Here is a 12,646-nt window from a genome sequence, read left to right on the forward strand (position 1 = left end):
CGGCTCGGCTCCGCGCAGCCCTGCTCCTGCCGGAAAGCGGAGCCCGGCGCCCGGGGGGGAACGGGCGGCTCGCGGCTCGGCCCCGCCGCGTGTCCGTGGGCCTGGCTTCGGGTCGCTCTCGTTCGGGTTTCTCTCATTTTTATGCTTGCGTGCCTTTGGTTTCTTTGCAGGTCTTTTTGTTCCTCTGGATACAGAGATCTGTAGGAAGAAAAYCCTCGGTGTGACCTGCAACCTTCTCGAACCATAAACTTTAGTACTGCTAATACTGACACACGTGGACGGATCCTGGCATGACGTAAGGAGTGGAAAAAAAAAAAAACACTTTGTCGAAAACAAAACGAAAACAAAAAAAAAATTGCCTTAAATATAAAGCGCAGAACAGTCAATACATATCACTCAGTTAGGAGGGGGTGGCGTGTTCTCTTGGCTTGTTCACAAGCAGCCAGCAGCAAAATTGTGCCTAAGCTTAATATTTCTTTTTTTAAAAAAAAGAACATTAGTTATGAGATTTTTTATGTAGAACAAATAGCAATGCCTTTTGGTTTTTTTTAGCTTCTTTTGCATATGTTTTGTAAGCAACGAAAAGAATTTTTTTTTGTATAAAAAAAAAAAAGTCTTGTACCCCCCGCTTTTCTGCTGCTGTTTCTATAGTTAACGTTGCATCTTTAGGATCAACCAGAATATTAAAATTGTATTAAGAGAGACTGGATATAAAGAGAGGAATTCTCAGATTCGGCTCTGAAAGCCACTAAAAGCGAATGTAGCCACAGCGAGGGGATATTTTTCCTTGCCTGGCTTGTACCTTCCATTATAAAAAAACAAACAAACTCATGTGCTGAATTCACCATCTCTTTGCTTCGGCCACTTCTGATTTTGGGAAAAGGAAGTTAAACAGCAAAGCAAGCTAGAGCAGCRGGGCCGGGCGGCGCTGCGGCTCCTCCCGGGCCGTGTCTGAGCTCCATCGAGGGTCTCTGCGAGTATCTCCCGGAGGAGCCCGGACGCTGGGGTCCGGCGCGGGAGGCGAGGCGGAGCGCGGCCGTCTCCGGAGCAGCGCGGCGGGGCTGAGCGCAGCCGCGACGGGGAGGACGAGCCGAGCCGCCGGGCGAGCGCGGGCCCGGGGAGCGGAAGAGAAACGAGGGACTCGGGCTGCTTTCGGGGTAAGCGAAGAAGCAACGCGGATGCAAGAGAAAACCCAGGCGGGAGCAAAACGCCTCTTGCCCACGCGTCTGAGCGAGTGCCCGCGCTCGGCGKCGCTTCCCGGGCGGAGGGAGCTGAACAAAGACGACCGAACAAAGCTGGAGGGACGGAGAAGAGGCGGCCGGAGCAAAGGCAGCAGCGGGAGACCGAGCCCGGCGACGCTGGCTGCGGGCAGCGAGCGCGGAGCCCCGGCCCGGGCAGCGGGCCGGGGAGCGGCAGGGCCGGCCAGCTCGCCTGCGCGCCGCCGCGATCCCTCCGTCTCCGCGCGGCTTCGCCCCGCCGTCGCCTGGTGTTTGGAAGCGGCGAGTCGGAAGCGCTGCAGGTTTGTTTTACGCCTCGACTTCACCCGCCGCGGCATCTCCAAAGCGTCCTCGGAGGCGAATTCAGCACGTCGCCCTTCTTCCCGCGGTGCCGGGACCCGGCCGCTCTTTACCCGCGCGTGGGCTCTGCTCTCGGCCTCGGCAAGCGAGATGCTCCCGGCAGCCCTGGAAACCGAACGCGGCCGACGTTCCCGTCTCTCCGAGGGCTTCCCAGGGTCGCTCCGGACAGCTCCCGTCTGCTCAGCTGGCCGAGGACCTGGCCTCCTCGGGAGGAAGACCCCCGCRGATGTGCAGAGCTAACGCAGAGGCGCTCGGCGGCCGTCCTGCGGTTCGCACCGGGGAAGTGTCCGCCGCGATTTAGTTTTTGTTTTCTTCCTTCTCCCTCCCCTTCTCCAAAATGGCTTCCAAAACGTTTTGTGCCCAGCTTTGCCRGGGCTCGGCTCCCGGGAGGGGGTTGAAACCCCATCTCGGCAGCGACTGTAGCACTCTCGGATGGGGATGGCTGCTGCCCGGCTCTGCCRCTGTGCTGGGGGGGCTCGTGGGACCGCTGTGTGCTGGGGCTGGCCTGGAGGGGACCCGGGGACAGGGACTACCGTAGGCTCCGGAGCCCCAGCAGCAAGGTCCGTCTCTCTCCTCTTTGCTTCTCTGGCCTGTGCTCGTGGGAAAGCTGTATTGCCAGTGCTTCAGCCCAGGGAAAGGACTGGCGAGCGGGATCGGGTCCCTTGRCGTTTCCTAGCACTCGTAGGCTTTGGTGTAACTTCCTGGTGCTGCTCTTTGCCCATAGTTATGCTTCATGCTACAACAAAGCTTGCTGGAAACGTTCAGGAGCTGGTTACGAGTGCTGGATGGGGACRGGAGAGCCTCTCCCTGCCGCCCCCGGATCCACAAGGTCCGACTGTAGCTCTGGAGGTGTCGGGTGCTCCTGGCTTTCTCTGCCCCCAGCCGCTGCTCCTGCCATCGCTTCTGTGCACGTGAAACCCGACGGCCCAGCAGCCACCAGCCTGATTCCCGGGAAGGGTCGCTGTGGTCCCTGCAGTCCTGCAACATGATTTCTGCTCGCCTGTGTCAACAGACGTGTTTCAGCCTAATTAACTCATCGGGTTACGACATTCTTTCCTCCCCTGGGTTCTTCCGCCTGCTTAAGCATCGGGCAGCATTAGATGGATGAGGTTTTCAGCCACGTGTGACAGGCTTGCCCCAGTGGGGCAGCTGCTTTGCAGCAAAAGCCAGGTCTTCTGGAGCATCGTGCTAGGGTTGCCTTGAGTTTCAGCCAGTTGAGCGAGTTCAGTTTGGAACGATAAAGCATGCGGGGATGGGGCAGTGTCCTCGTGTAGCCTGCAAGCCAGGTCCAGGTGCTCAAACGATCCTGATTTGGGCTCCAGGCTAGAAAAGAGGAGTCATTTGCTGCCTTATGCAGTAGAAAAGAGGTTGCTTCATCCAGCGAGCGTTCCTGTACCATCGGCAGGGTCATGCTGGGGCCGGGATGGCTCTCGCTGCTCTGCGCTTTCTGCTGCCCCCGGCCCACGTCCTCCTCTCAGGAGGACCGGGGAAGGAGGGATCAAAGTCCCAACTTTGGCAAGCTAGAAATCATACACAAAGATTAAAAGTGCTTCCCCACCACTTTGATTCTGCAACGAGAATTTGAGGAGGCGGCTAACTTCAGATGGATTTAAAGAAAAGACACTGTAGTCAAGAAAAATCCCATAAAAATCCCAAAACTGTYAACCAGATTGAACATTTGGGAAGATTTATGGTTTGATCAAAATTTTGTTAAAACTCCTTCATCCCCTCTTAGTGCTGGCTGATACTCTGCACACGGGCAAAGGAGGACTCTTGATTAAAAAAAAARGGGGGCCTTTCCCATCATCCCTAAACTGCCAGGCATTGTAGCAAAGATGGGGTTTTTCATCTGTATTTAGGCGATTTAGGTGTTGTTTTCCTCTTAATAGCAAAAGTGGCTAACTTCCTTGGCAAAGCATGAAATCCCAGCCCATGTGTATGGGCAGCTGTGGAGTATAACATTGGATGCAAGGCTGGCAGTCGGTTCTTGAGCATAAACCCTTAGTGCCAGGGCTTGGGGGAGACTTTGGTTCTTCCAGCAGGACAGCGTGAGGTGGGAGCCAGGCATTTGCTGCGCCTGGATGTGGCACAGCAGCACTGGGTGCTGCCTAGCGGGTACGTGCTCTGTTGGGCTTGCTGCGCATTCAGGTCCTGCCACGAACTAGCTGGCGTCTCTGCTATCCGGGAGCTTAGGGAGCAATGGCAGAGCGTAGCAAGGGAAAAATGACTTTGGGCAGCAGGTACGTTTGGCTCATAGGCGGCTTGGTGCTGTAACCAGGGAAAGCAGCTTGGCTAAAAATGCGCATTGCAACCTATTGCAATGAAACCCTCTTAGGTGTGTTGGTTGGAGACGGCTCTCTGACCGTGGTCTGCGTGCTCCCCAGTAAGAACTGGCTGCTAGGTTATCGCGGAGGACRAGGATTGTCGCAGCGTTGTGCTTTCCTCTGGCGTTCGGCTGTGCAGTCTTACAGATCGTATTTCTCCCTAAAATTTCTCCTCCTGCCCTTYCAATCCCAAAGGAAAACGTGATTCTTGATCGTCACATAGCGAGAGCGAGCAGCTTGTCTTTCCCCCCTCCCAGGCCACACTCTGCCCATCTGCACGCCGGTGGTCCTGCTGGGAGAAGCGTCCCGGATGGGTTGGACACCTACAGTGGACAYTGCAGGTGGCCTTCGGATTTGTGCTTCCTTTCTCGGCCTTGCACGTGTGGGTTTTCCTGGGCTGCATGCCCCGCAGCGTTTGGGGCCGCAAAGCCCCACAAAGCTTCCTTCTTCTGATGGGGAATTGGGCGAGAGGGAAGGTCTCCTTCTCCCAGAAGGTCTTTAAGGCATGGCCAACTCTGCAGAAGTGGTGTTGGAGGGGACAGTTTGGAGTTGTGCTGAGGGTTTGGTCCATGCAGGTGTGGGCAACTGCTCAGTTGGGCTGCATTTCCCTAGCTCTCTTTCTTCCCAGGCTGCATAGCTGAGTTGCATCCCAGTTTTTTGGTCCCCTGTGCACTGCCGCGATGGGACAGTTTGTGCGTGATGGGGCTGGGAGTCACTTGGATGCGAAGGTGACTRTTTTTTGCAGAGGCAGCATTGAGGTGCTCATCCCCCTCACCTAATCCTGCCTCAAGAAGTATTACTTTGGGGGACAAGAGGCTGTGGGAGATGTATCCGTGGACAGGGGGTCTCAAGAGAGGGGCTTCCAGCTCACCCCTAGCCCATGGGACCTCGCTCTCAAGCATCCACCTGCCTCCCTCTGCATCGTGCCAGAGTGCTGTGCGCGGTGCCAGGGGCCAGGGAGTGTCTGGAATCCGATTTGTTAACAGTAAAAATTGCAGAATTTAGTTCTTTCTCCCTCTTTTCACCTTCACCAGCTTTCACCCCTCAGCAAAACAGCTGCAGTCTCCCCARTGCAGCACCTTTACGGTCTGATGCCATCTGCGCTCGGCACCGAYGGGCGATGGTGGCGCGCTGCCTGCTCCTGCTCGCAGCCCCGCAGCCGCTGCCARCGTGCCCCAGGGAGCGAAATTCCAGCTAACCCCTGGCTTGGCACTTGATCCCCTGCCTGTGACCCACCAGTCAGATGTATTCGCAGCCAAGCGACTGCTTGGCTTGAGTTCAGCTCCAGCTCTTTGCCAAGATCTCTTCGGGCTTCTCTGCTCCCCGGACTTTACAGCTTGCTCTGGTGTCCTAAGGTGGCGYGTAGGCAGGAGGGACAGGACCGGGGATGTCTGGGTCACAAAATCTCTCTCTGCTCCTGGCTGAAGTGAGCTGCAGCCTGGGAGCTAGGGCCGTAGCAGTTCGTAGGCAGCTGGTTTGCAGGATTCAGGGCAATCAAGGTAGCCGCACGCCTAGAGATCCCTGATTGGGCTGTCRGGAGGCGGCTGCTGCCACCGATGGCTTGTGGCACACGGAGCAGGTCCGCGCCGGCCCCGTGCATCTTGCGGCAGGGTGAAGGCGCTCCCCCGTCCCCGCGCGGTCTTTGCTCCCGTTGCTCTGGGGCCGGGAGCGCGGCTGCCTTGCGACAGGGGTTTCGKCCCTCCCCGGCTGAGAAATGCGGAAGCGCGACGTGAAACCTCCCCAGCTGCGACTTCAGTGAACGGCTTTTTCCCCTAGTCAGGACGGTGGTGATGAGCTGGTTTYCTAGAGGGTTTTGCACTGGCTGCCCAGTAGCGATGCTGTGGAGGCGTTCCCAGTTGAACAGGAAGGGCAGAAACAAGCTGGGATTTCCCCAGGAGTCTGCAATTTCAGGTTCAGTGCAGAAGCCTCCCTCAAAGGTCCCCTGCATCTCACACATGGTCTTCAGGGCCCCGCGCCCTTGCTGGCGATGCATTGCATCCCCCCGTCGGCAGGCAGACAGGTGATGGGACCCTTGAGAAATGGGAGGCTTTCGAACTCTCCCCGTTCCCCATCCCCTGCATCSCTGAGGTTTTTTGCTCTAACAAGGTGGCAGCCAATTTAAGGCCCAGTGGAGCCCCTGGTCCTCTTGCAGGCCCTGCTGTGTGCCATGACGRCGAAGAGGGTGCCTGGGGTTTTAGGAAGGAGCTGAGAATGGGGAAGAGAAGCAAAGCTCATACTGGTGTTCCCAAAAATTTGGGAGAGGAAGGCCAGCAGTGTAGGCAGGACCAGGGCAAGCCATAAGCCCCCAAGGTGCTGCACTGGCTGACCTGGAGCAAGCTGCAGCCACCAGCTTTCCGCTGTTCCTGCTCTGCAGCAGCAATAGGAAGATGTGCTTTCCATATGCCAAGCTTGCACAAGGTGTTTGCCCTGTTAAATCCTATGCAACCCTCTCTCCTCTCCCCCATGGCCCTCCAGATCCCATCCCTGCCCCTTCCCTCTGCTCTTGTCCGTGACTGCTGAGTCCCTGCTCCCTGCTGCTCTCAGGGTCCAGCTTCGCTTCCCAGCAGCTCCCGAAAACATTTCAAGACTTGTGCTTTGGAGCCTGGGAAGTTGAACGAGGGGTGAAGCGGTAGCGGCACCACCTCCAACCCATGTTGCAGGAGTTGGGCACTGAATTGGGAGTGGCAAGTGGCAAGACCTGGTCCTAGGGATCTTCCATGCACGCTTCACCCTGCCCTGCCTTCTGTTCAATGCTCGGCCACTCACCGCCAGCATCCTTCCTCTTCGACCCTCTCCCCTGGTACGTTCTGAGCTGAGCAGCTGCATCCCACCACGATGCTTCTGGCTCTGCAGGCTGCAGTGCCTGAGCTTGTGCTTGGCTTGGTATTTCTTTAACCATCTCAAGCTGAAGGTGTRTTTTTCTTCCTCCTCTGCACCTCGATCTCACTGAAGTCCAGCTCACATCCTTTCYTGTGCAGGTTTCTTTGCACAGGGGCAAACCCTGCAGCCAGCTGCCCCGTGCTGCTCATCTGCTGGGGTGGAGGTGGGAGCGTTCGGGAGACGGATGCTCCAGTGGGTTCGGGCTCTGCTGCGGGGCGATCGCACAGTGCGGCCGCCTCTCGCTGCCCTTGGCGCCTGTCTGACCGCAGCTCTTGGGTTCGGCTTGGCGACCCCCAGTGCTCTTTGCAGAAGTTCGATCTTCAGGGAAATCAGCCCTTAACTGTAAAGCCAGCAGCCGTGTTTCCTTTGCTCTGTGTTTTCTGCAGGACTCTTGTGCGAGCCAAATGTGGGGATGGTCTCTAGTTAGGAGGGTGTTCCTGGCCGCACGGCTCCTCTCTGCTAAAACTTCAGTTCCCATCCTCAGGGGCAAGAGGCAGCCCTGCTTTGGGTCTGCGCATCAGTATTTCTGTTCTGCTTTTGTATGCCTCTTGCTCCTCAGGTCTTGCAAAACCAACCCTGGTCCAGCCAGGCACTGACCACGTTGGAAGGAGACGGGATAAAACTCCTTCTCGCGCTCTTCAGACGGGGCACGTTGCAGCTGCAGGCACCGTTCTGCGCAGTTGCAGAACCGGCGCTTGCAAACGGGGCGTCCCGGGCACCAAGGGCCTTTTGCCGCGAAGCATCTCCGAGCCCTGCGGCCGGGGCCCCGGGGGGGTCCCCTCCGGCGGCGGCGCCCCGCTCCGAGTGCCGCATCTGCCCAAACYGCCTCCAGCTTTTGAGCAAAGCACGAAACATTGGGGCTCTCGGGAAGGGAAGGAGCCGCTGGAAAGCGATGCGCTCTTCTGCCATTCGTATTTAAATTGTCAGGAGAGGGGAGAGGAGAAGGAGGCACCTGGTGAAGCCCGGGGTGACCCCCACCGACGCACTTCCATCTCGCCGTCTGCGGGCAATGACATTTTCTAAGGAGGACTCCAGCTAGTTTAGCAAACAAAGCGTTAAACTTGGTTGCTCTTTTTATATATTTTTGTAGGGGGGCAGGCGAGCGAGCAGAGGGCAGATGCCTGTGGAAATTGTTTGTTTTTAACCCTGTAGAAGGTTTGGGGTTTTTTTTTTTTTATGTTTGGGTTTTTTGGTTTTTTTTGGCCTTTAAAAAAATGGTCCTTGCTTTTGATGTTTATGCTGCCTACCTGTAAATCCAGATGTACTTAAGTGGCTGAAATCCTTGTTCTTAAATCAGATACACATTATAGTTTTGAACTATATATATAGTAAATATATATATATATATGCCTAACCCAGCAAAAAAATAAAAAAATAAAGTATTTGGGGGTGGGGAAATGCGTTGTTCTTTGAAATGAATCACAATTGGGGGATAAAATTGTGTTTCCGAGTGCCTCAAGATATGAATTGTTTTCATTTTTTTAAATAATTTTATACAAGTGTCAAAACAGCTGGCTGGATTATTTGGAATTTTTAAATAATCCTAACTTTTTTAAAGTAGATTTTGAGAACTGTCCTGTATATAACAGTAATGTAGCAATAAATGTGACATTTTATAACAATATTACTTTTTTTTCCCCATATCTGTCTTTCAGATGTTGTATACCTATGAATGAAAAGTTGTAATAAAGGTTTTACCTTGTACTAAAAAAAGAAAAAAAAGAAAAAAAAAAGGCAAGGCAAGACGAGACAGGTTTTCGGGCGCTGCCGCTCTCTCTCGCTTCCTGTGCTCCGGGCAGCGCTGCCCCCTTCGTCCTGCCCATCGCCCTGGGGTCTGGGCATCTTCCACAGCAGCAATTGCAAAAGCCTTGGCGCATCTTTCTCCCTTGGCTTTCTCTGCCACCGCTCTGGGCTGTCGTTCCAGTGGTGCTTTTTTTTTTGGGGGGGGGGGAAGCATGTATTTTCACCCCAGGCTCCACGCACAGCAGAGGTCTCATCCTCGTTTTGCTGGGAAATTTGCATTGGGAAAGCAGCCCCTGCCTGGCTGCAAGGAGGCAGGTCGCCGCGCGGCCGGGGCTGAGCTGCAAGCGCTCCCTTCCTCGCCTCTGCCCTGCCCTGGGGAGCACCCAGGTAGGTTGGCACTGGYTGGCTGCAAGTTGCAGGTCAGGTTAAATGCACCCACCCCTGTCACCCAGTCCAGGAACCCAGTTTAGACTGGCCGTGGGGAGAGACAGCTTGGCCGCGTGTTTAAGAGGGCTTAATCATGCGAGAGCAGGCTGGATGCGGTGCTCGGAGATAGCCCAGCCTTGTTGGTTCACCCTCCCTGCCTCCTCTTTGGGGTGAGGATATGTCGAATTGGGCACGAGGTTGGATCTCCCTCTGTGCCTCTCCGCCAAGGAGGCAGCGGTGGCCACAGCACCCCCAAACAGGCCGGCTCGGCTGCCTCCCCTCCTGCCTMCAGGCTTCGCTGGGGAGCGGCCCCACGTGTGGCCCCTCTGATAACAGGTATTTCCCCAAATCGTCACAGTTTTAACCTTTGTGGTTTCAGTGGTCGGTTTAGCCCTCTGCCACCAGCTTGCTCTTCGCATTAGCGACTGCCTTTGGGGAACCAAAGCAAAGCTGTGGCTGCTGCAGCCCAGAGCACCAAGCCCTGCCCTGCTGCCCTGGCTTCCAAGAGAAGATGCTGCTCCAAAGATGCCCTCCTTGCAAAGGTGCAGCTCTACTGCCCGCACTTTAGCCGTGCTGCTCCATCTCGAGGCTTGTCCATGCAGGGCCAGGCAGCAAAAAGMGTTCAGATTAACTCAGCAGTGACTCTTAGAGTAATTAGTTAAATTTCATTAAGCCCCGGCTGCCCTTTCCTCAGCAGTCAGCAGGCTGTGTTCGAGGCAGTGCGCTGTTCTTCCCCAGGGAGCCGTGCCGAGCGAATCGAACAACGGTCCTCTTAATTCCGCCTCTGCTCCTCGAGGCCGATACGCTTCACCGCGTCCTCTCAGCCTTCACTGCCGCCTCGCGGGGGTCGTTCCCAGCCTGCTCTCCCATGGAAGAGCTGATTCAGCACAGGGAGCTGCACCGACCTGTGGGCAGAGCCTGTGCTGGACCTATTTGCTTTTCTCCCCCGAGTTGGCCCAAAGCAAGGCCAGGTCCAGATGGGCCAAGCTGCTTCCAAGACACCAAATAGGTTAAGTATTGAGAAATGTGACTGAGATGTGGGCTGCCAGGCCAGGCCAGGCTGGAATCATGGATGAGGAGGGGAGCCATACCCCACTACCAAGACACGGTGAGGATCAAGAAACCAGGGTTGCACTCAAGACATGAGACARAAGTGTGCTTAGAAGCAAGGCTGAAGCTTGGAAAATGGATGCTCAGCGATGCACCAGGCTGAAGGTAAAGTGGGCAAGTCTAGGGGGCAAGGGCAGCACTGGGGTGGGAAGGTGGGAGGTTGGGCAAGAAGCAGGAAGAAGGAGCAACACAAAGGTGCTGTTGTGTGGCTGAGAGCAAATAAGGGGTTTGCCCAAGAGACCTTGCAAGCAGCCAATGTCCAGGGCTGATGCTGGGGCAGGAGGTCCCTCGGTGAATGCTCAGAGCCATTTTCTCCCCAGAGATGAGCCGGGAGCAGGGATGACACTATCAGATCCTGTGGGCAAGCACCATGTTGTGCTGGCACTGCCTCACATGTCCGTGAGCGGTCCTTTAAAGCAAGATCCTTAAGGCAAAGAGCCCAGTCAGAGCAGAGGGTGGAGTCCACCTCACAGCTTTAAACTAGGTCCAGTGATTTGAGTTTAGCATGAGGTCTCAAGAGAAATGTCCCCACTTGCTGTGGTGGCCTGAAGAGCTGCAGATCATTTGTTCCAATGGTTAAATTTATTTCAAGCCCAGTATGGGGTTTTGTCTTTTATTATGGTGTTCCTACAGCAGTGCTGGACAATCAGCCATGCTGCTCTTTTCTGCTTCAGGATCTTCAGAATGGCAACTCTTCCAGAGAAGTCACCAAGAGAAGTAAGTGACCATTGGTGGCAGCTCAGCTTCAGGAGTTAAGCTTTGGAGCGCAGCTCCACATGGGGCTGCCGCAGTGTGAATGACGTTGGTCTCCCAAAAACTAAGAGGATTTTCTCCAGAAAAAGAGCAAGAGCAGTATGGCAGTGCGGTGGCCAGGGGAGACGTCAAACTCCTTTGTGCCATGCTTGACCTGTAGATGACAGCAAAATTTATTGAAAAGATAAGCTGCTAATATCCCTTTTGTTTTCTTTTCACCAGGAAATTGATAGTATTATTGGATTTTTCTCTGTCTGGCTAGACTGTGGTAATGCAGTAGGAAATCCCCCCCAAAATGCCTTGAAAACCCCAAGGCTTCTCTGAAGATAATAAACATCGAGCTGTTTTTCATTGCCTTGTGGGTTTTATTTTGCATTTGTTATGGGGTGGAAACTTCCAACGCAAAGCAGAAGCTGCAACTCTCCCATGTTCGCGTGACTCCAAGAGGCACAGAGGTAAGAAGCCAACTAAACCCCTTTGACCTGTGCAGAGACTGTTCCCCAGGCTCCGTCCTCCTCCAGGTTGGTGGTACCATGGTGGCTGTGGCAGGGACACCGATTTCCTGCGGGAACGGCAGCCGTGAAGCTCCCTGTCCGACTTCCCCCTGCACCAGCTGGCGCGTGGGCAGCGGGTAAACAGCTCGCAGAGACGAACCCAAAAGTCTGCACGGTTCAGCAGCCCGCGTCGCCCTGCTGGTATCTAGGCAGAGGAGAACTCAAAACCCTTACGATAAAATGTGGTGTTTAGTCAGTCAGCAAAAAAATTGGTAAAATAGTTGTTCTGWGTCTGGGTGAGAAAAAACAGGGGCCGGGAATCTGCAACAGGCTCAGCTCAGTGGATCCGGGCGCTGGCACTGAAACGCGCGTGCCCGAGCGTCCTGCGCAGGGGCCACACTGGCTGCCAGCGCGTCGCTCCCAGACGCCGTTATTTCGGTTACCTCAGGGGAGCGCAGGAAGAGTCTTTGCCAATCCAGCCCCAGATCTCAGGTGCACAAAGGCTGTAACGTCTTCCTGTGGACTTTCTTGGACCTGCAGATTAGCAAGAGGCCGAGTTGGCTTYGAATACTGTCTCAGGGACTTCACGGGGTGGGGTTAGGGTCCTCTTCCAAACAAATGTGCCTTCAGACTCCCTCTCCTCGGAGGCTGCAGGGGCAGCAGGGAGGGCAGAGACGCTGACGGCCTTTGGGGAAAGCGCTCTGCAGCGGCGGCCCCTTCCTCCGGCACCGAGCGTGAGGCGTGCTCCGCTCTCCGGCAGGGCGGCAGGGCCAGTCCCCTCGGGGCTCGTGTCCCCTTGGGGCTCGTSTCCCCTGTCCAGCCTGGGGCCAGGGCCGGTGCCCTCACAGCTCACGTCCCCGCTCTGGTGTGGAGACAGGGTCCGGGCCCCTCGGCCCCTGCTCCAACGCGGGGCCAGGGCCAGCGCCCCGGGGTGGGGGGGAACCTGCCTCCCCGCTCTGGCAGGGGGGCCAGGGCCAGCCTCAGTGTCCCTGCTCCAGCAGGGGGGTCAGGGCCAGCCCCCTCGGGGCTCACGTCCCCCCTGCAGCACGGGGGGCGCCGCGGGGCTGTGATGGCGGGCGCGCAGGATGGAGGCCGGCCAAGGCGGGGGGGGGGGGCGCTGTTACCACGGCAACGCGGTTTTGCTCAGGCAGCGGCGCGGGCAGCCCGCGGCCCGTGGGGGCCTGGGCGGCGGCGGCGCGCGCGTGCGCAGAGGGGGTGACTTTGAGGGCGGCGGAGCGGGATGCTGAGCAAGCTGGTGGGGCCGCGCTACGTCCAGCTGCTGCAGAACTGGTGAGGCCCGGCCGGGCCCCCGGCGGCGGCGGCGGCGGCGGCCCCCGCC

General features: G+C 56.4%; 2 protein-coding genes across 2 annotated transcripts in view; both read left to right on the forward strand.

The window, feature by feature from the left end:
* Positions 1 to 8,405, forward strand: part of TCF3 (transcription factor 3) — a 74,225-nt gene extending 65,820 nt beyond the window's left edge. Inside the window, exon 19 of the mRNA XM_085313116.1 lies at positions 171 to 8,405. The gene's annotated coding sequence lies outside the window, so the exon portion shown is untranslated. The remainder of the gene's footprint in view (positions 1 to 170) is intronic.
* Positions 8,406 to 12,500: 4,095 nt separating this feature from the next.
* Positions 12,501 to 12,646, forward strand: part of UQCR11 (ubiquinol-cytochrome c reductase, complex III subunit XI) — a 1,847-nt gene continuing 1,701 nt past the window's right edge. Inside the window, exon 1 of the mRNA XM_085313133.1 lies at positions 12,501 to 12,597. Coding sequence (XP_085169259.1) covers positions 12,548 to 12,597 — 50 coding nt within the window. The 5' untranslated portion in view covers positions 12,501 to 12,547. The remainder of the gene's footprint in view (positions 12,598 to 12,646) is intronic.

Source organism: Rhea americana, unplaced genomic scaffold (assembly GCF_003343005.1).
Source record: "Rhea americana isolate MKP2758 unplaced genomic scaffold, rheAme1 scaffold_378, whole genome shotgun sequence".
NCBI classification, from domain to species: domain Eukaryota; kingdom Metazoa; phylum Chordata; class Aves; order Rheiformes; family Rheidae; genus Rhea; species Rhea americana.